General features: G+C 41.4%; 1 protein-coding gene across 1 annotated transcript in view; it reads left to right on the top strand.

Moving 5' to 3' along the window:
* Window positions 1–22,300, top strand: part of LOC133067209 (aromatase) — a 29,059-nt gene that overhangs the window by 3,574 nt on the left and 3,185 nt on the right. Inside the window, exons 3-7 of the mRNA XM_061158378.1 lie at window positions 11,676–11,830; window positions 14,483–14,659; window positions 17,115–17,229; window positions 20,442–20,556; window positions 21,200–21,362. Of these exons, the coding sequence (XP_061014361.1) occupies window positions 11,676–11,830; window positions 14,483–14,659; window positions 17,115–17,229; window positions 20,442–20,556; window positions 21,200–21,362 (725 nt within the window). The remainder of the gene's footprint in view (window positions 1–11,675; window positions 11,831–14,482; window positions 14,660–17,114; window positions 17,230–20,441; window positions 20,557–21,199; window positions 21,363–22,300) is intronic.

Here is a 22,300-nt window from a genome sequence, read left to right as displayed (position 1 = left end):
AAATAAAGATGAGTGATTCCCAGGTAAAAATATAACACTTGAGACAAACAGAATAATTGGGTTTTGCTTGAAACCTGAGGTATATATAATGAATTCTGGAAAGACTGGAAATTATTCAAAATATCTCTGAGCAGGGAATGTGGAAACTTAGAATATAGATGATTTGCTTTTGACAAAACACTTGAAGGAGAGGTGTTATCTTTTATACTTCCCTAAGATTTTGGTCTTAACTGTAGAAGCAAGCATGAAAACAAATAAACAAGCAATAGTAACAGAAAACAAATACCTGAGGGGAGCGGAATTCTGATTGCATCAATTTGCTGATGTGTTTCTAATGCCAACAGGAGGGGAGACAGCAGACGAAGAAGGCATTCTTCTCTTTACAGAATGCTGCTATCCTAAGGCGACTGTCTGTCACTGTCCCAGTAAAAGCAATGGTATTCTCCTGCTCCTCGTACACTGTTACATTTTCCAGATAACTTTGGTAGAACTTTGGAGTTCACGCCAGTGTTAACAACATATGGATCAACTAAAGAACTAGCTTTGTGAAATATTAGTTCTCTTACTGACTGATCATAGAAAATGAAGAGTTTAAAATAAAGCACATATCATAAATGTTCAGCTACTTTGCTAGAATTTTAGCAAAGCTAGTTACCAGAATGTCTCATTAATGAGATTTTATATTTATAATCCCCTGACAAAGATTTACTCAGAAACTAAGACTGACCAGTGTGATTTACTTATTTATTGGAATTTTTTCTTCAGATACATAGACTATTGCCCAGAAATAAGTGAAGCATTTCTGGGAACTACATTGGCTTTTCTCATGCCATGATGTTATACATCATTTCTGAAAATACCATGGTAAACACAAAGCCTGAATATTTTGAACCAAATACTTGGAAGAAGGGAGAAGGGGAGAAAAAGGTGTTATCCTTCCAAATATTTCTACCCATCCAAGAATGTTATTTTGAACCAGACTAATTCCTCAATTGTTGCCTGGGTGTTTTCCCATTTCATTCAGTTAGGTGTTGTAAGAGTCTTAACAGTAACTAAGACTGACCATGTTTATACAACTAAACATGCTTATACAGCTTCAGTGGAAACGTCATTCAGGTGGAAATGTCATTTCACTGGGTTAAGGTCAAACACCCCAGTGCCGTGGTTCTGACTGTGGTCCCCTGACCAGCAGCAGCCACATCTGGCTTTCCATCCTTGGTCCCTCCCTGACACACTAAAGAAGAAAGTCTGGGGTCGGGGCCCAGGGGTCTTTGTCCATGAGCCCTCCAGGTCATTCTGAGGCACACTCCAGTTTGAGACTCGCTGCTCTAATGGTGAGACCATAGGTGCTCTTAGGCTTTACTCCTCTTGGTCTATCGAGCTCTGCTCAGCCAAATTTAAGTGAATTTGACATGTTCTCATGTTCAGAATCAGTACTTCACTCATTTTTGCAGCCAGTTTTGAGTCTCGAAATTGTCCTGGAACAGATGACGATTGAGCTTGGGGGACTGGGACACTGCCTCCTGCTCTTTGATCTCCCAGGGCAGAAAGCTGCCTTCCAGCCCTCCCCAGGTCAGCATCTGCCTCTCCCTCAGATACAGGTGAAGGGACCCACAGGATAGTTATCCAAAAGGATGACACCTGCAGCTCGGGATCTAGAGCACCGCTTCTTGCCCTGGCTTCACATCAAAGTCGCCCAGGGAGCTTTTCAACAACCCAATGCCCAGGTCACATCCCAACTTTTATAGTCTCTTGATGGGGTGACCCAGGCACTGATGGTGTTCAGAGCCCTCCAGGTAATTCCAATATGCTGCAGAGCTGGAAGGAGGAGAGACGGTAAGAAGCTTCCAGGACAGAGGGCTTTTCCCTTCAGTATGGGGAAATACTGAAGCAGGTTGCAGTGGATTTGTCTAATTTTCTCCCCCTGAAGTCTAGGTCAGGTGGTGGAGGTGCAAGACAAGACCTGGAGGGAAGAAGGAAGCACCTGAGAAAGGATCAGGTGATCAGGACAGAAACTGCTCACAGACACTAGATACTCAGATCCCCAGATAAATGCCCAGGAACCTCACAGGCAATTCCTGAAATAGGATCCTGGTCACAGCACGTGGCATCTGACCAGTCTGCACCTTTCAGGAAAGTGACCTTACTGACCCCGACACTGTCAGCTGCTTACTTCGCCCTGAGGACACAGACAACAGCCATCTGCCCTGCCCCCGGCTCCATCTCTGCTCTCCCAGCTCTCCCCCTGTCCTGTCCTCACAGGCTTTTCTCTGGTTGGATCTCTGTGTTCTCTATAATTGCCTCTGAGCTGCTCAGATTTTGTTGTTAAGGGCTGAGCTCCCCGCAGGAATAGGACGTGTTTGTCCCCATCTCCTTCCCTCGCTGCTCTTCAGATCCTCCCAGAACTTCCTGTACCTCTTGAAGAGACCCCACTGGACCCCAGAAAGCTTTTTCTTTGAATAATATGCCAGGTCTTTTCTCTCCTGAAAGTTTGATATCTGTCGCCGTTACAACTGTGCTGAGATTATGGCCCAACTTTTCAGATCAGCTAGTTCTGAAGTGGTGGGGGATGCAGAGCTGTGGGTGGGGGAGATGTCAGGCACCAGTGCTGCTGGGCTTCTTGCCTGAGCAGCTGGGGGCAGCGGGGGGAGGGCATCTGATCATCTGCAGGTAAAGTGCACACCATTCCCCAGGCAGGGGTGCTGTAAATAATGAGGGGCCACAGACACTTCATGCCATTAGTATATATTGGTGTTTGCAAGAATATCAAAAAGAAGAATGTGGGTAGCATCAATAAGGGAGTAGCACTTAATACACTGATGATGAGATGTCGCTTAGTCATGTCCGACTCTTTGCGACCCCATGGACTGTAGCCTACCAGGATCCTCAGTCCATGGGATTTTCCAGGCAAGAATACTGGAGTGGGTTGCCATTGCCTTCTCCAGGGGATCTTCCCGACCCAGGGGTCGAACCTGGGTCTCCTGCATTGTAGGCAGACATTTTACCATCTGAGCTACCAGGGAAGCCCACTAACTGGGGTCAAATTGGCCCATCTGCTACCAATTTAAATACTAATTATTGTTATAGTATTTATATACCTATTTTAATAGTGTATAAATTTATCCCCATGTTGTGGGATTTTTATGGTAAAACTCAGATAGTTCCAGGCAAACCAGGATGGTAGCCCACACTATTATCAGGTAGATATGTGCTGTATAGAAGATGAGGTGGGTGGAACATCTTTCAGATGGGGAAGAATCAGGATTCCATTTCAGATATGCTGACTTGACTTGCCTAGTACCACTGAATGGAATATTAAGAAGGAAGTTCTGACCATCCAGACCTTCCTCTGTAGTCAGAAACTAGCAAAGGAGCTGAGGAGGAGAGCCAAACAGAAAAGGGAAAACCAGGAGAGAGTGGTGGTCTGAAAGCCAGGTGAGGAACGCATGTCAGGGAGGATGGAACTGGCAAGTATCCAGATAGTGCCACATGACTAGACAGATGTGAGCACTGCATTTAGCACCAGGGAGGTTAAGGGTGACCTTGACAAGGGGAGTTTCAGTGGAGTTCTGGGGGCAAAATGTGACCACTGTGGAGAATGGGGAGAGAAGAATTGGAGGTGGCAGATACACTCTTCAAGGCGTTTGTCCTAAAGGAGGCAGAGGAATAGAATAAGGCTGAAAGGGGAATTTGGTCCAAGTCTTTTTATTTGCTAAGATACAAGATACTATGATATGTGTGCTTTGGTGGGAATGATGAGTCACAGAGGAAAAGCATTGATGCAGCAGAAAGAAGGAGTGTGCCAGGTGAGATGACAAAGGAGTGACAGGTGGAATTGGCCTTGAATAGGGACATGGAAGTTCATCCCCAGTAACAGAAGTGAAGATTGAACATATGGGCACTGATCCTGATGGTTGGACTTGCAGAGGTTTTAATTGCTTCTGTTTTCTCAGCAAAATAGGATCAAGTCTCTGTGTGTGTGTTAGTTGTGTCCAACTCTTTGTGACCCCATGGACTGTAGCCTGCCAGGCTCCTCTGTCCATGGGTTTCTCCGGGCAAGAATACAGGAATGTGCAGCCATTCCTTTCTCCAGGGGCTCTTCCTGGCCCAATCAAGTCTGTAGTTGAGATTAAAGGTGAGGAAGTAGAACAGTGGAGAAGACAGGAGGCAGGATATAACAGTCATACAGGAGACAAGAGCGTGATTGGACTCAGGAAATGTACTAGAATGGGCAACTGCACCTTGGGCCCATTTGAATTTAACTGAGACCTCCCTCTGTGTCTGTGTGTGTGTGTGTGTGTGTGTGTGTGTGTGTGTCTTTGTGCATGTATGGTTTTTCCCTAGCCCCATTCAGCTGCCAGGTGCAAGCAGAGTAAGCTGAGTTGGCTTTAACAGGGTTGAGATTTTACCAGGGAACTAGGACAAAGTAAGTAGAAGTTCAAGGAGGTGAGGATGCATGACAGGGAGAGACTTTAATGACAGACAAGAAACATCTTTCCAACTTTCTAGTAAGAAAAGTTCAAATGAACAAGAAAGAAGAACAATCTCCCTACTTTTTGCTGACCTTGACCTTCTGAAGAGACCATGTCAGTTGTCTTACAGGATGTCACACATTCCATATTTCTTTCATTGTCTCATTATGGTGTCATTGAACATACTCTTCTATTCCTGGTATTGCTTATAAACTGAACACTATGCTTATAAGATCAATCCAATCCAGATTAACTGTTTTGTAAGAATATTTTCCTGTTTAGTCCTGGACACTTCATATTGCATCATAATCAAGAGCCCAGGGAAGGTGGTCCCATATTATGAATACTAAATCTAATCAGCTTAGGGTGGTTGCAGTCAAGTCTGTTATATTCATTTTCTCTTACAGTGACCTCAGTATTAGAGCTGCATAAGAATATTAGAGGGCAAAAGACAGGGAAAACGTGATAGGATTGATGGAGTGTGAGTGACAGGCACAGAACAGGTCTACAGGAAGCAAGTGCTTTTGAATGTTTGGTCCCAGCTGTTCCACTGATTGTCTCCCCATATTTCTAATACTCATCATTCTTGAACCTCACCAAGAGTCTGTGAATTCTTTAAACTCAGAAGGGATTTTTTGTTTGTTTGTTTTTTTACCACCTAAACTTCTTTTTTTTACCACCTAAACTGACTTCCTGGCTACTTTTCATTCTGAAGAGACAGAAGATTTGCCTTCTTTGGAGATAGCTTTTGACTTCAGTCATGTTTTCAGAAGAATAATAACCCCAGGGACCAGGCATCTTAAACTACCCAGTATCCCTTCTGAGCTTGGTGACTCTCTGGTCTCTTCTCAGTGGTGAGAGACCCTCAGTCTCTCAGTCAATCAATGTAACATCCCCCTTACCTAGTGTTAGAGCCGGTACAATTATGGGAAGGAGGTCTCTACTGTCCACCTAAATGTCAGGAGAGCTCTGGGCTTAGCGCCTCACCAACCTTCCCTTCTTCACTCTCCTGATTTACTCTGGTTAGATAAAACCAGCCTACTTTTGATAAGTGATCTTGTTTTAAACTGCTTGTCTTTAGTCACACTTTGCTTGCTGTGTGTATCACCTTTGTCTTGCCTGCATGTGCGTGTTAAGTTGCTCAGTCGTGTCTGTGACCCTATGGACTGTAGCCCACCATGCTCATCAGTCATTGGGATTCTCCAGACAAGGATACTGGCGTGGGTTGCCATGCCCTCCCTGAGGGGATCTTCCCAGCCCAGGGATCGCTTATATCTCCTGCACTGACAGGTGGGTTATTTACCACTAACACTACCTGGGAAGCATTCTTTGCCAAGTTAGAGCCTCTGTCTCAGCGTAAGTAAGATATTGGTGCCCCTCGAAGAACACATTGCCTTTAAATGGTAGCTCTTTATTAACCAGCATTTACTTGGATTGAGATTTCTTATTCTCTTTTTTTAAACTGATAAGGTAGTTCCTCAAAACATATGGAAAGACCAATATCTTTTATGAAATATGCCAAAGCTCTAGGAGTCAGAGTAGAAAAATACTGTTCTGCCTGTTTCCTAATTAAAATGTGTATACTAGTTTGTGAATAATGAGACAATAAATTGCTTACTTTCTGCTTTAATTATAGAACAAGGTGGGGGAAGGTGAGAAAGCTAGAGGCCTAAAATCTTTTAATTAATAAGAATTTCAGTCCTTTCTACAGCATGATATTTCCACACAGGACAAAGTTTGGCTAGTTGGTCAAACTAATTCCTTGAAACACAAATAGAAGCATCTGGATATCTGGGTTTTTTGCTTTTATAGTTGTTAGGAAGAGAAAAACTTAGCCAAAACTTAGGATAATTTGGTTAATATTATCTGGGATTAACTCAAGAATATATGTGACTTAGTATTTTGGTTTGAAAATAAGATTTTGTTCCTAAAATATATATCAAGTAAATAATTCATTCATATGCTAATTCTGTTTTCATTTCAAAGCACTGCTTTCTTTTAAAGTTTAAATGGGAACTTGAAATCCATCACAGAGGTGTGGGTTTGGCTAGTACTTACCCCACCACCTAATCTACTCAGTTCGAGCTGAGCTCCTTTGGCCCAGGGTCTTCTATGGCAATGTGTTCTCACAGGCATTCACTGAACAACCTCATTAGAGCTAAATCATCCTTTTAGGAGTCAATTGCAACTTGGAGAGAGAGGAGCTAATGAGAAGATGACCACCCTAACCCACTGGAAGAACAAATGCATAGGGTATAGTAGCCACTCCCCATCTTTGAGAGTTGTCTGTTCAGAAAACAGCCAGAGTAGGAGAATTTGCAGTTGAGAAACAGAATTTTAGTATAGAAGGAAGGCAGAGCCAAAGTAGTGGTAAATACATGAAAATCTGTACAATATTAAGCACACCAAAATAAGGGAGAAAATAACATCTAAAGTAAAGCTAACATCAGAAATACGTTATGCATCTAGAATTTGCACAATTGAGCACTGTGTGATTCCTTCCAACTTCTATCGCCTGCACACCAGAAAAAGTCCAGATTCTCCCTCTTTTGCAATGTCAAAAAGATGTTTATAAATATATCCTAGGGATTTCCCTGGCAGTCCAGTGGTTAAGACTTCCCCTTCTAATGCCCGTGGTGTGGGTTCCATCCCTGACGGGGCAGCTAAGATCCCACATGCCTTGCAGCCAAAAGAATCACAATATAAGACAGATACAATATTGTAACAAATTCAATAAAGACTTAAAAAATGGTCCACATCAAAAAAATTTTTTCTTTAAAAATATATTTACTTTCCTGTTATAATGTGCATATTTTCCTTTATTCCTCTACTCAAATGTTTGATCCCTTTCTGATGTCATGATCGGTGTCTCTTCTGAACTCCACTCTGGCCTTGGATACATGGAATAGTGGGAAAGCTCTGGAAGGTCTATTTTAACTTCCCTAGCAGACGTGAGCAGGTAGGCTCTTGAGCCCTGAATTTAAGTGTTATATCATTTTAGCTGTGCCTATGGCAGCTCCTCACCAGAGCACACAAGGTGGGCATCTTTTATACACTTTCTGGCTCCTGTCTTGTAAATACTGCTGAACCATAGACTGATACCGGTTCACCCTGCACTGACTTTCTTCATGTCTCCAGCTGCTGCACTGCAAAAATCCTCTACTTCTCTGCTCACCACTCTGTCCCTCTTTTTAATTCCCAAGCTCTGCTTCTTCTTTCTGATTATCTCTGTAGAAAAAATGGTTGTCAATTTGAAGGTACTCAAGTGGAATTTTTTGAAGTTTCATAAACATATAAGGAGGAACGTCACTCTGCTATGCTTGTGTTACTAAGATAGATTTACACTTGGCCATGTGGTCCACATATAAATACTGTGACATAAACCCTGTAATCTGAAGAGCCTGTTGTCCTGTCCTACAGAGGGGTCGTGGTAACAAGCTTGGAACAGCTGTACTAGCATAGGGAGGTGGAAGTTGGTACATGAGAACTAAGGTTGGTCCAGTGGTTTGTGTGAGCTTTGTATAGGGTGAGATTTATGCTGAGGTTTTTTTTTTTTTTTCCCCCTCTGAAGGGCAAGGCTGAGTGAGGTGGTAATCATGTCTGCTGATGACTGGGTTTGTATTTTTGCTTTGTTTGTTGTTTAGATGAGGCATGCTGCACAGGGTGCTACTGGTGGTTGAGTGATGTCGGGTCTTGTATTCAAGTGAGCTGTGGATGTGAGTTTTACATGGTTCTATGTATTATTCTACACTAGTCAGGTACTCTTATCTGCTCTCAGCTGGTGTTCTGCATGCATTTCTGTGTCTGAAGGCGTATTCCTCATGTATCCGTGAAGAGAGATGTACGCCACATGCACCTACTCCTCTGCCATCTTGTCCTCCTAAAGTTTTTTATTAAAGTATAGTTGATTTACAATGTTTTGTTAGATATACAGCACAATGATTCAATTTTACATATATATATATATATATATATATATATATATATATATATATATGTATACACACACACACACACACACATACTCCTTCAGATTCTGTTTTCTTATTTGTTGGTGTTCAGTCACTAAGTTGTGTCCAACTCTTTATGACCCCATGGACTGTAGCCTGGAGGCTCGTCTGTCTGTGGGATTTCCCAGATAAGAATATTGGAGTGGGTTGCCATTTCCTTTTCCAGGGGATTTTCCTGACTCAGGGATCGAATCTGGGTCTCTTGCATTGGCAGGCAAATTCTTTAGTGCTGAGCCACCAGGGAAGCCCTGTTTTTCTTATACATTATTACAAAATATTGAAGATAGTTCCCTACGCTATATAGTAGGTCCTTGTTGGTTATCTATCTCACATATAGTAGTGTGTTTATGTTCCTCTTAACCCCCTTTCACCTTTGGTAATCTTGTTTTCTAGATGTGTGAGTCTCTTTCTGTTTTGTAAATAAGTTCATTTTTATCCTTTTTTTTTTTTCTTTAGATTCCACATACGAGTGATACCATGATATTTTTCTTTACCTGGTTTACTTACTATGATAATCTCTAGGTTCTTCCAGTTCCATTCAGTTGCTTGGTTGTGTCCAACTCTTTGTGACCCCACGGACTGCAGCACGCCAAACTTCCCTGTCCATCACCAACTCCTTGAGCTTGCTCAAACTCATGTCCATCGAGTTAGTGATCGCATCCAACCATCTCATACTCTGTCGTCCCCTTCTCCTCCTGCCCTCAATCTTTCCCAGCATCAGGGTCTTTTCCAATGAGTGAGTTCTTTACATCAGGTATCCAAAGTATTGGAGCTTCTACTGAACTATTGGAGTATAGGTCCTTCCATGTTGCTGCAAATGGTGTTATTTCATTCTTTTTTATGGCTGAGTAATATTCCATTGTGTGTATGTACCTCATCTTCTTTATCCACCCACCTGACAGTGGACATTTAGGTTGCTTCCATGTCTTGGCTGTTGTAAATAGTGCTGCTGTGAAAACTGAGGTGCATCTATCTTTCTGAACTATGTTTTCCTCTGGACATATGCACAGGAATGGGATCATTCGATCATAATGAAGCTCTATTTTTAGTTTTTAAAGGAACCTCTGTATTGTTTTCCATAGTGGCTACACCAATTTATTTAATACATTCCCACCAACAGTGAAGGTTTCCTTTTTATCCACATACTTTCCAGCATTCATTATTTATAGACTTTTTCATGATAGCCATTCTGACTGGAGTGAGATGATACCTCATTGTAGTACTGATTTGCATTTGTCTAATAATTAGCAACGTTGAACACCTCTTTGTGTGCTTGTTGACCATCTGTATGTCTTCTTTGAAGAAATGTTTATTTACCTCTTCTGCCCATTTTTTAATTGGGTTCTTTGATTTTTTTTAATATTGAATTGTATAAGCTGTTTGTGTATTTTAGAAATCAATCTCTTGTTGATCTCACCACTTGCAAATATTCCCTCTCATTGGTAGTTTGTCTTTTTGTTTTGTTTATGGTTTCCTCTGCTGTGCAAAAGTGTTAAATTCAGTTAGGCCCTGTTTATATTTGTTTTTATTTCCACTGTTCAAGGAGACACATCCAAAAAGATATTACTGTGATTTATGGCAAAGAGTGACCTTCCTATGTTTCCCTCTACTAGGGAAAATCAATTGGTGTGATATACCACATTAACACATTGAAGAGTAAAAACCATGCGATCATCTCAATAGATGAGGAAAAATGTTTTGATAAAAATTAACAGCCATTTATAATAAAAACTCACCAGAAAGTGGGCATAGAGGGAATCTATGTCAACATAATAAAAGCCATGTATGAAAAACCCACAGCAAACATCATACTCAATGGTAAAAACCTGAAAGCTTTTTCTCTAAGATCAAGAAAAAGACAAGGATGCCGACATTTGCCACTTTTATTTGCTATAGTTTTGGAAGTCCTGGCCATAGCAATCAGAGAAGAAAAAGAAATAGAAGAAATTCAAATTGGAAAAGAAGTAAAACTGTCTCTTTTGGAGATCACATGATATTACATAGAAAACCCTGTCCTTTCAATTATTAAATTATTTAAATGATTGATTTATACTTCCAATGCCATAGCCTGACTTATAAGTAGCCTTAATAAAAGAGCTTCTCATCAAAGTGAGCCTTTCTGCAAAAGAATTCTGTACCGCTGTCCTATGAAGACAATATTCTCCTCACATGTGGAGGCCCCATGATGCGTTCAGCTAGAAGTTTTAAAATTTCTATAAAACTCAATGCCTCATCATGCCCTAATTCTACTGGTATTGGAGGTAGGAAGCAAGCCCTGGAGGAGATCTGTGGGGAGGGGGCTGCCTCCTCCCTACCTACTTGTTCTGAAAGCTGAAGCTAGGCTGTAAGAACTGGTCCAGGAGCGAAGGTAGAGGGCAGAGTAGGGGAAGAAGAACTGGGAAGTTGAAGGAAGCCTAGGCTATTGGCAAAGTCCCAGGGATGCCATATCAAGGGCTATCTAATGGCTCAACATATCCTACATCTTGGGAGAACTCTGTGACCCTCTAGACCCTGGTGATTCATGATGGATGCAGAGCCTCAAAAGAACTGCTGTCACCACCACAGAGAGCCTTCCAGGTCCACCCAAGTCAGTCAAACTCAAGGCAGAGGTCCCCAGGTATATCCTTCAGTCCCAGAATGATACCCCTGGAGGGGCCAGGCCTGATTAGAGACTCTGGGGAATAGGTGGTACAAGGCAGAACTGCTGCTTTCAGACTAAAGAGATGAGACTTCAAATATTCCAGCCTCTTCCAATTCTGAGATTCACTTCTGTGGGGGGGTGGCGGGGAGAGGAGAGAAGGGCACCATCTGGAGTGGGGCTGCTCCAGGGCTGGAGGCTCTTGGAAACATGGTGGTGTGGAGGGTGCAGTCTCTCACAGCCTTGCAGCTTTGACCACATTCGTGGGTAATATTTTAGAGACTTGGTGTCAGAGAAGAAGGGCAAATAACAAATAACTCTGTGTGTGTTGTTTGTTGATCTTTAGTGATGCCCAGAGAGCTAGTAGGTAGAAATGTTTTAACTGGAGGAGGAGGTTCTTCTGCTAACACAAGTACATATTTAATCTGAACACTAGAAATACTGCATTTTTGTCTCAATCAAATGCACTTGCTCCAAGAGCCACCAGGTAGTCAAACTCATCATTGTGAGTTCTTGACCCTTAAAAATCAACACCAAGGTTTGCTTTTGCTGCAGGTCCTCAAGTATGTTCCATGTAATGAAGCACAGTCACTACATATCCCGGTTTGGCAGCAAACTGGGGTTGCAGTTCATCGGCATGCACGAGAAAGGCATCATATTCAACAATAACCCAGCGCTCTGGAAAGCTGTTCGGCCTTTCTTTACAAAAGGTATTCAGGTGCCGGGTACATTCTGCTGCTTTGTCTATGAGCATGTCTGTTTTGAAATCATTTTTAACTTCTGCTGCTTCACAGTTTTAAAACGGTTACAGCTAACATTCATTACATATGCATTATATAGTAGGTGCTATTTTAAACACTTAATTCTTAATTCCACAGTAGCTCCATGTAGTAAACAATAATAATATCACCTACATTTTGCAAATGAGAACACTGAGGCATAAAGAGGTTAACTGCCTTGCCCAATTTCCACCATTAGTAAATGGTAGCACAGAAGACAACCCCAGAGCCTACATATTTAACCACTTTGATCTGGTTCTTCCTGTTTCTACATCCCTCTCATGGATTTAAAAAAGAATTGGCTCTCTATATACTTAATGTCACTTCAATTAAGAATTGAGTGTGTCAGCCATATTTAGCACAGCCAACATGTTTGCTGAACCATTGGTTGACATCCCACATGTTTTAACAGAAAACAGTTTGCAAATAACTTAGATAATTTCAAAACTGTGAATGGCTATATATGTCATTTCTTCCAGGCTCTAGGTTTTTTACTTAAGTAAATACATTTCTAGAGAGCTTATGACTTTTCCCCAAGGCAACATCGCCAGATATGGAATAGCAAAAACTAGATCCCAAACATCCTAAACTAGCGATTTCCCTCTTTACCATCTGCCACTGGAATTGAAGTCTTTCTTATAGTTTTATGGGTCAAAAGTCTGATGTGGGTCTCACAGGGCAATAATCAAGATTCTGCTGCTGCTGCTGCTCCTAAGTCACTTCAGTCGTGTCCGACTCTGTGCGACGCCATAGACGGCAGCCCACCAGGCTCCTCTGTCGCTGGGATTCTCTAGGCAAGAATACTGGAGTGGGTTGCCATTTCCTTCTCCAATGCAAGAAAGTGAAAAGTGAAAGTGAAGTCACTCAGTCGTGTCCAGCTCTTAGCGACCCCATGGACTGTAGCCTACCAGGCTCTTCCGTCCATGGGATTCTCCAGGCAAGAATACTGGAGTGGGTTGCCATTTCCTTCTCCAATCAAGATACTGGGAAAACTCTATTCCTTTCTGGAGGATCTAGGGAGAAAATGTTTCTTTGCCTTTTCCAGCTTCTAGAGGCTGCCCACATTTTTTGGCCCATGGCCCTATCAGTGATATTACATTCTGTTTATACGTCTGAAATGTGGCTTCAAACTCTTGAACTTAAAGGCAAATCAGACATCAGCCTGGGACTGATATTCAAGGTCAATCCTTTCATGCAAAGGATTGATTCATGAAGGAATTAGTTGTCCCACTTGCGGATGTGACAGTCACCCAGAAAACAGCATCCCCACCTTCCATATCTCCAACTCCTTCCTTAAGTCAGGAAGTATGCTGCCAACCCAAGCTTCTTTTTTATACCTGGGTGGACATGCTTAGAGTCTAGAACCACTTACAGATCTCTTCCTTCTTTGTAAAGTGTGTCTTCAGGGGCTCTGCAGCACAGCTGATTGGCTTTGTTTGAGCACTTTGAATTTAACAGCAAATCTGAATAACAAAAGACATAAAAAACCAATTACTCCTAAAGAAAACTCAAAGAAACTTGGAACAAGGGGAGAAATAATTTTAAGAGTTAAACTCTCAAGTTAGACCATCTGCCATCATGACCCAGTAGCTGCTAAGACAGTCAGCAGCAGAGCAAAGGGAGAGAACAGAGCTAGTTAACTCTACCAGGTTTCATTCATTCCTCTATTTGACAAATACATTTGGAGAGCCACCATGTTACTATGGACTTGAAGTACAAAGCTAATAGGTTATCATTGCCCGGAAAGAGTGCCCAGTTCTATGAGAAAGACTGCTCAAACAAGGATTTGTTTTGTTGTTATAACATTGATTGAGTAAAATAAATGACTGTAGTTTGAAGAGAAACTAAGATTAAGAGAAGGTTATATTTGGTAAGCGCTTCCCAATTGACTCAGTGGTAAAGAATCCACCTGCCAAGCCGGAGACACAGGTTCTCGGTCAGGAAGATCCCTGGAGAAGGAAATGGCAACCCACTCCAGTATTCCTGCCTGGGACAGAGGAGCCTGATTGGCAACAGTCCATGGTGTTGCAAAGAGTCGGACATGACCTAGTGACTAAACAACAACAAAAACATTTGGTAATTTAGAAAATTAGCATTTTACAGGTATAACCTATAATTAAACAGTAAGCACCTTAGATCAAAACAGTAAGATCCAATTTGAATAGTTCTGTAGCAATATTCTGCCACCCTAGGAAACATAAAATATCCTACTACCAAATCCAAATCTTCTTTAGAAGGGTATATAATAAACATGGAAAATCACAGATTTGTGATTTATAACCCCAAGTATTACATATTTCATTTGCAATCTCACAAATGATTTATCATATGAATAAAGGTATAATTTTGAAAAGTCTGTTTTAAAAATACTTATTTTTTTCATTTTTAACCATAAATGTGATGACCTGCTGTAGAAAATTAGGAAAATACAGAAAAAGTATGAAGAAGAAAATGAAAATTTCCACCCACTTACTGAAGAAAAATTTGTGGTCAGTTAAGCTCCAAACATAAAAAGCCAAAATTGCCTGATTGCTTGTGTACCCTGGAGTTGGAGGAAGCTCATTCTGATGTTGTCCTCTTCAGCTTTATCCGGTCCTGGCCTGGTGCGCATGGTGACCATCTGTGCTGATTCCATCACTAAGCATCTGGACAGGTTGGAGGAGGTCCGCAACGACTTGGGCTATGTGGACGTGTTGACCCTCATGCGGCGCATCATGCTGGACACCTCTAACATGCTCTTCCTGGGGATCCCCTTGGATGGTACTGAAATTTTCATTCTCATGACTTGACATTCAGCCCTTTACTAAACACGGCATGAGAAGGGTAATGAACTTATGGAAAGATATGCTCTTTTGTACACTGTTCTTCTTTAAATCTTTCTAAGAATTCCTAAAGTGTTTTCCTGGTATGTCTGCATTCTTCATTTATAAGCTCTTAAATATTCATAGCAAGAGCCATCTTCTATTTCTTTTGTATCTCTCCTCATTGCTCTAGGAAATAGGATAATTCTACCCACAGCTGAAACTTAATAGATGTGATCATTTCATTTGGTCATAAATATATCCTACCACCAAACCTATGTATTCAACCATTACCAACCATTCTTTTGCACATGATATATGCATACACACACACACAGACAAACCCATAGCCACATTCAATCTATTTAACTTTCTATGTATATATACAAACACACACACATAAATACATACATATACCTCTCCCTCAAAGCCACTAAGTATGAAAACTTCAAGCTGATGCTGCTGAAAATGATGATGATAACTCCCATAAATTTAGGATCTACAATGTGCCAAGTAGTATAAAAAATTGCTTCACATAAAGCTTGTGATTTAGCATTTATAACAATCCTGGCAAGATTTCTCACTCAAGAAGATGCTTTCCTCATTATATTATAGAAACAAATATTAAACACATCCATTTAACTCTACCACCAACAAAAAACCAAACATTAATCATGTGGATTCATTCCATTCTGCTATTGGCAGCTTAAAGAAATTTCTCCTTATTTGATTTCTAAGAGACTTTATTGATTCATACATTCATTCAACTAATATTTATTGATTGCCTATTATATGGAAGGTTTAGGTTCTGGGGTTACAGCAATGAACTAGATAAAGTCCTTGCCTTCAAAGAGTTCACATCCCAGTGGACATATGGACAGTAAACAAGTTACTATCTAGCAATATTTTAGGCAATAATAAGTGCCTTGGGAACAAAAAAAGTAGGGCAAAGGGCTAGAAAGTGAAGGGAGGCAGTTGGAGAGAAGCCAAAACTATTGTGGAGAGAAGGGGTGATCAGGAAGGCCTCTGATCCTCTGATGTGGATTGGACATCTGAACAAAGCCCCAGAAGAAGTGTAGCCCTGAACCCTCTGCAGATCTGAGGGAAGAACATCACAGGAATAAGACAAGGCATGATTTTCACTCTTGCCCACACCAACTGAGCTATCATACCTGCTCCCTGACTGACCACATTTGGACAAGCAAACAAGTGATAAGCCCTCCCCTCCTTTTTTCCATTCTCCTCGCCTCCTCTCCCCTCTCTTTAATTATTTCTTTCAAGAGGACATAACAGTCTGATTGACATCAGGATGGGCGTCTCATTCACTCTGAGGCCCTTAGTCACAGCCTCTTGTCTGAACTCCTTTCAGACAGGCACTCTAAAAGCCCTATTTGCCTGTTCCACACACACTCCTAAGGATTGACAGGTACCTATTTTAGAAGTCCCTTCTCCTTGATTCCCAAACAGCCTTGAATCTTAGGAGGGGTAAAGAAAAGTTCATTGTACAACTCTCTGTTAACTTATGCATGCAGACTTTGTTCCTAAGAACCTGCATAATCCATACAGAGTTCTGTGTATTTCCACCTGCTCACTGGGTCCTTGTTAAACTCTCAGTGAGCCTGGGGGCCATGGTGCACCAAAGAGGAAAGGACACGGCCCTGAGGTCAGACAGGACTGGGCTGCTGCCTAGGGGCTGCCAACCACACTGGCTGTATGGTGTTGGACAAACTTCCTCAATTCTATGAACTGCGGCTTCTGCATCTGCACAACGAGGACACTCTTACTCCCTTCGCAAGACTGTAAGGATGAAATGAAGTTTCTTTCTAAAGCACCTTACCCTGTGCCCGGTGTTTAGCAGTTGAAAATACTGGTCTCTTCCCTTCCCTTGTGTATAATTTGAGAAAAGCAGTGTTTTTCTCTTCTCTAGTATTCAATGTAATTCAAGAAAATCAATTAAGAACTGACTGTTCAGGAGACTTAGGATAAGGCACTGAAAACTACAAGATGAGTTCTACACTCTGAACTGAAATATAAACAGAAGAATGGTAAGGCTTTTTGCCTTTGGTGCCAGATTGAGGCCATAACAACATTAATTACCTTTTATTTCCCATGATCAGGAAAACAGAAGATGTTGGAGGCTCAGCCAAGGAGAAGCATGTGAGATTCTAAGCTGGGTCTCTACCATAAACATGAAAACTACCAAATCTCTGGTTAACTTGGCCATTTAGGTGCTAAAGTAGAATGAATTAGTGTTGATTTGTTTGGTGACATTCATGTGTCTGTAACACCCACTGAAGACAGAACCTTGTCCTGCTTAGAGTCCAAGATGCTGGGAGAGCCTACAGGGGATCTTCTTTCATTGGCATACCCTTCTTGGACTCACATTTTTGTTCATCTGCTCTGATGTTTTCCAGAAAGTGCCATCGTGGTTAAAATCCAGGGGTATTTTGATGCATGGCAAGCTCTCCTTCTCAAACCAGACATCTTCTTTAAGATATCTTGGCTGTGCAGAAAGTATGAAAAGTCTGTGTAAGTAACACATTTTGGAATTATTATTGATGAGACTGATTTGTGTGTGTCTCAGATGTTTCTGGCCTCTCTGGCAAGCTTTCTCGTCCCCAGAACCACAGGGAGCTGTTGAGTAAGATGCTGGTGAAGCACTTCTTACAGCGCTTTGGGCACATGTGGCCAGACCACAGGGGAAAGGCAGCCTTTGGCCCAGGGATGTTTTTCGTTTAGGAAGCTAAGAACCCCAAATCTACAACTAGGTTTGACACTGAAGTGTGTTTTGAGTTGAAGACAAAAGGGTTGGCTGAACCTATCCTTATTATCTGTCAAAATTTTCTTTGCATGTCTAGAAAAATGGAAACATGAAAACATTTATTGTGTTCCATTGAAACAATTTAACTTAATTCAACTTGTAAGAACTGACAGTAGTCACAAAATAATTTTTTCATGATGAACTTTTATAAGGTGTGCTTTGTTTGTTTGTTTAATTATACACCTTGTCTTGGGGGATCCTAAAATAGTCATTAAATGGCTTTGCCTTGGTCTCACACTAGTCTAGCAGAAGACTGGACAAACGTCCAGTGGCCTACTGGATAATCATTGGGTTTTCAGGGTGCAAGTGTTGTTGTTGTTTAGTCACTAAGCCATGTCCAACTTTTTTGCAACCCCATGGATTATAGCCCACCAGGATCCTCTGTCCATGGGATTTCCCAGGCAAGAATACTGGAGTGAGTTTCCATTTCCTACTCCAGGGGATCTTCCTGACCCAGGGATCAACCCTATATCTCCTGCTTCGCAGGCAGATTCTTTACCATTGAGCCACCACAGGGAAGCTCCAGTGTGTAAGTTGCCAGCCACTAAACATGCCACCTCTAACCACCAATGGAAAACCCAGGGAATTTAGAGGTAGACAGACCTGATTTGTATCCTATCTCTACCACTTAGTAACCAAATGGTCTTGGGAAGTTCTTTAAAATAAAATATAACCTACTTTCCAGGGTGGGATATAGGTTAATGAGATCCTCTATGTAGGGCAATCAGCACAGAGCATGACACATAGGAGACAAAAAACATGTTAGCTCTCTTCATATCTTACTCAGATGTCCTGAGTGTCTTAAATTCTCCAACTCTTAAAGTTCCCAAACTTGGTTGAAGAGCTAACTTCATCCATTTGCACATTTTGAAATTCAATAATATTAGTCTCCAAGGAGGAAGTCAACTTCATGTTGCTCTTGCATATTCTCAACTGGTTGATGAGTATCAGGTGGATGATTTGGACACATGGCCCCTTAAACATTTCTCTTTGTCTCAACCAGAACTTAGTGTGACTTGAATCAATAAGGTCAATTATTCATCTCTTCACTCTGGTCAGATTTTGTGGTGGCCTAAAGAGTCATACAGAGTAAAGCAGAGACATTACTTTGCCAACAAAGGTCCATCTAGTCAAGGCTATGGTTTTTCCAGTGGTCATGTATGGATGTGAGAGTTGGACTGTGAAGAAAGTTGAGTGCTGAAAAATTGATGTTTTTGAACTGTGGTGTTGGAGAAGACTCTTGAGAGTCCCTTGGACTGCAGGGAGATCCAACCAGTCAGTCCTAAAGGAGATCAGTCCTGGGTGTTCATTGAAAGGACTGATGCTGAAGCTGAAACTCCAATACTTTGGCCACCTCATACGAAGAGTTGACTCATTGGAAAAGATCCTGCTGCTGGGAGGGATTGGGGACAGGAGGAGAAGGGGATGACAGAGGATGAGATGGCTGGATTGCATCACAGACTCGATGGGCATGAGTTTGAGTACACTCCGGGAGTTGGTGATGGACAGGGAGGCCTGGCGTGCTGCGATTCATGTGGTCGCAAAGAGTCGGACACGACTGAGTGACTGAACTGAACTGAACCGAAAGAGTCATACTGGTCTGCAGCTACATTTGGTCATTTTTTATCTTCACTATTGTCAGCAGGCTCACAGTAACTTATCACATGAGACTGTATAACAGTTCCTCTTTGTTTTCTTTAAAATTAGCTCAGCAACATTCTCTCGATATATAAAATCTGCTAATGGATAGCGAACTAGGTAATATCTCCTATGACCGAGAGCAGTAAAGACCTAGAGAAATGTTTTAGTCTTCTTCCCCATATACCCTTGCAATATGCCAATATTTGTTTTTTTTTGTTAAGATATCAATAACATATAAAATTATGTTTCAGTTATACAACATAATGATTCAATATTTGTATATTTGGCAAAATTATCATCATCATAAGTCAATATCTGTCACCATACACAGTTACAAATTTTTTCTTGTGATGAGAACTTTAAAGATCCCTCTTAGCAACTCACAAATATCCAACACAGTAATATGAACACATACTGTTCATGACATCTCAGTGACTTATGATAACCCAAAGTTTGTATCTTTTGATAATCACCACCACCAGTTTGCTCCCACCCTCAACTTCATGCCTTGGTATGACATCTGCTCTATGTGTCTGTGAACTCCCACTTTTAAAAAGATTTCACACGAGGCTTCCCCGGTGGCTCAGTCATAAAGAATCTGCCTGCCAATGCAGGAGCACAGGTTTGATTCTGGTCCAGAATGAGCCAGAGCAACTAAGCCTGTGGGCCACAACCATCGAGCCTGTGCGCTAGAGCCTGGGAGCCCAAACTACTGAGTCCAAGAGCTGCAAACACTGAAGCCTGCGTGCCCCAGAGGCTGTGCTCTGCCACAGGAGAAGCCGTCACAATGAGAAGCCTGCACTGCAACTAGAAAGTAGCCCCCACTCACTGCAAATTGAGAAAAGCCCAGGCAGCAATGAAGACCTAGCACAGCCAAGATGAATAAATAGAATTAAAATAAAAAGATTCCACATATAAGTGAGAAAGATTCCACATACAAGTGAGAAAGCCAGCATGTATTTTCTCTATCATGCCAATACTTAAAATAATATATTGGATTTAGCCTTTTGGTAACAGTTCTCAACATTTAACTATAGTTTATAGCCTTGACTTTGCTACCAGTAGCTAGATATGTGGCTAATTCTGGTTCCTTAATATGAATTGTAATGTATACATAATTTAAGGATATTTGCAAATAATTAAGTATAAATTTGGTTATTCATGAACATTAATAGCTTCATCTACAACATTTCATTTTATTTAAACAAATGGCAAATAAACCCATTTTTTGGTATCTTAGCTGAGTACAGGTAGATTATATTTTCACTTTTATTTCCAGCAAGGACTTGAAAGATGCCATGGAAATTCTCATAGAAGAAAAAAGACACAGGATTTCAACAGCAGAGAAGCTGGAAGACTGCATAGATTTCGCCACTGAGTTGATTTTTGCTGAGGTACAGACCTACACTAACCATAATTCCTACACAACATATGTGTATGACTGAATTCAGTCATGTCCGACTCTTTGCAACCCTATGGACTGTAGCCCACCAGGTTCCTCTATCCATGGGATTCTCCAGGCAAGAATACTGGAGTGGGTTGTCATTTGCTCCTCCAGAGGATCTTCCTGACCCAGGGATTGAACCCACCTCTCCTGCATTACAGACAGGTTCCTTACCACGGAGCCACCTGGGAAGCACGTATGATTGTGTATAGGTGTCTAAAAATTCCCACTTGTTAATTGTTGCATGTTTCTGCTTTTAAATGTTTGCTTTAGTGTTTATATAAGACCCAAACTAAATAGCCCAGTATTAGACAATCTGATTGGACTGACCCTTAGGATTTAAACATCTCTGTGTCTGTACAATACAAAACATGAAAACCAGGGAGTGCAAAGACATTAAATACATAGATAAATGTCTAAATTGTTTGGCTTTGAGCTGAAGATTATTAATAAAAGTGTCCATTGTCAATTCCAGAGACTTGTAATTCCTACGATTTCATTTTGTTGAGGTAATTGATTCTTGAGTGCTACCTCCCTTCCTGTTCTGAACCTCGCTCACTTTCCCAATATTTCTCTCCCTTCCCATTCTTCAGAAACGTGGTGAACTTACAAGAGAGAATGTAAACCAGTGCATATTGGAAATGCTGATCGCAGCACCAGACACCATGTCTGTTTCTGTGTTCTTCATGCTGTTTCTGATTGCAAAGCATCCCCAGGTTGAAGAGGCAATAATGAGGGAAATCCAGGCTGTTGTTGGTAAGAATTTATCAAAGAAATAGAGCTCAGAAAACAATTTCTTGATATGAGCTTCTATGTCCTAAAATTTTTATGTCAAAAACTCTGTTACAATCTGCTCAGAGAACAATAAGGCAAGTCATTGTGTCATATTTTCATTATGCCAGACAGGTTGAAGTGATAGTTCTTCCTGTGCTTTCCTAATTTTAAAATAGCACATACTCATTGAAAAAATCCAAATAATGGAGAGATGTATAAAGCAGAAAATACTGTCACCTGAACCCAACCACTCTTCTCCTCAGCCTCATCTCAATTCCCAGAGGGAATCACTGTTATTATTTTGTGTCTTCTTCAAGGTCTTTTTAAAGGGCCACATAAGCACATACATGTGGTTTTATATGTCTGTGTTTAAAACACATGAGATCATCCACAAGGATTTGTACCAAAGGCTTTTGAAGGTCCACTCAGGGAGATGGCTATCATTTAAGGCAGTGTTTCTGGGTTTCAAGCAGTCCTTTCTTCCAGTTGGGAGCAGAGGGAGGAGAGAGGGTGATAGCAAAGGCAGGGGAGCAATCCGTTTCCCTGCCCCGCAGTCCTGGACTTCCAGGTCCTTCCTCCCCCTACCCTCTCCTCCTCTGCAGGGGATCCCCCAGGCCCCTGCTCAGCTCTTCCCAACTCCATCTCCTCCTGCTCTGCCTCTGCTTCACATCATTCTGCCACTGCTCCTGATATCCCCACCCTCCCCTAGAAATACTGCCACACTCAAAAGTCAGAATTGCTTTCTGGGAGAAAATGAAATGGTCTATTTGGAATGTGCTTCACATAAGTAATCTCTTTAGGAGTACATTTCAGACACATGTGAAGAGATATCTATAATGATAGACTTTTCTTTGTTGACTTTAAAGAATCTCTGTGAAACAACCTGTTTCGTTGATGAAAGGCAATACATTTAAAAAAAA

The sequence above is a fragment of the Dama dama genome, chromosome 12, assembly GCF_033118175.1.
Source record: "Dama dama isolate Ldn47 chromosome 12, ASM3311817v1, whole genome shotgun sequence".
NCBI lineage: Eukaryota > Metazoa > Chordata > Mammalia > Artiodactyla > Cervidae > Dama > Dama dama.
The sequence above is the reverse complement of the archived record's forward strand: the minus strand, read 5'-3'. Positions and strand labels throughout refer to the sequence as shown.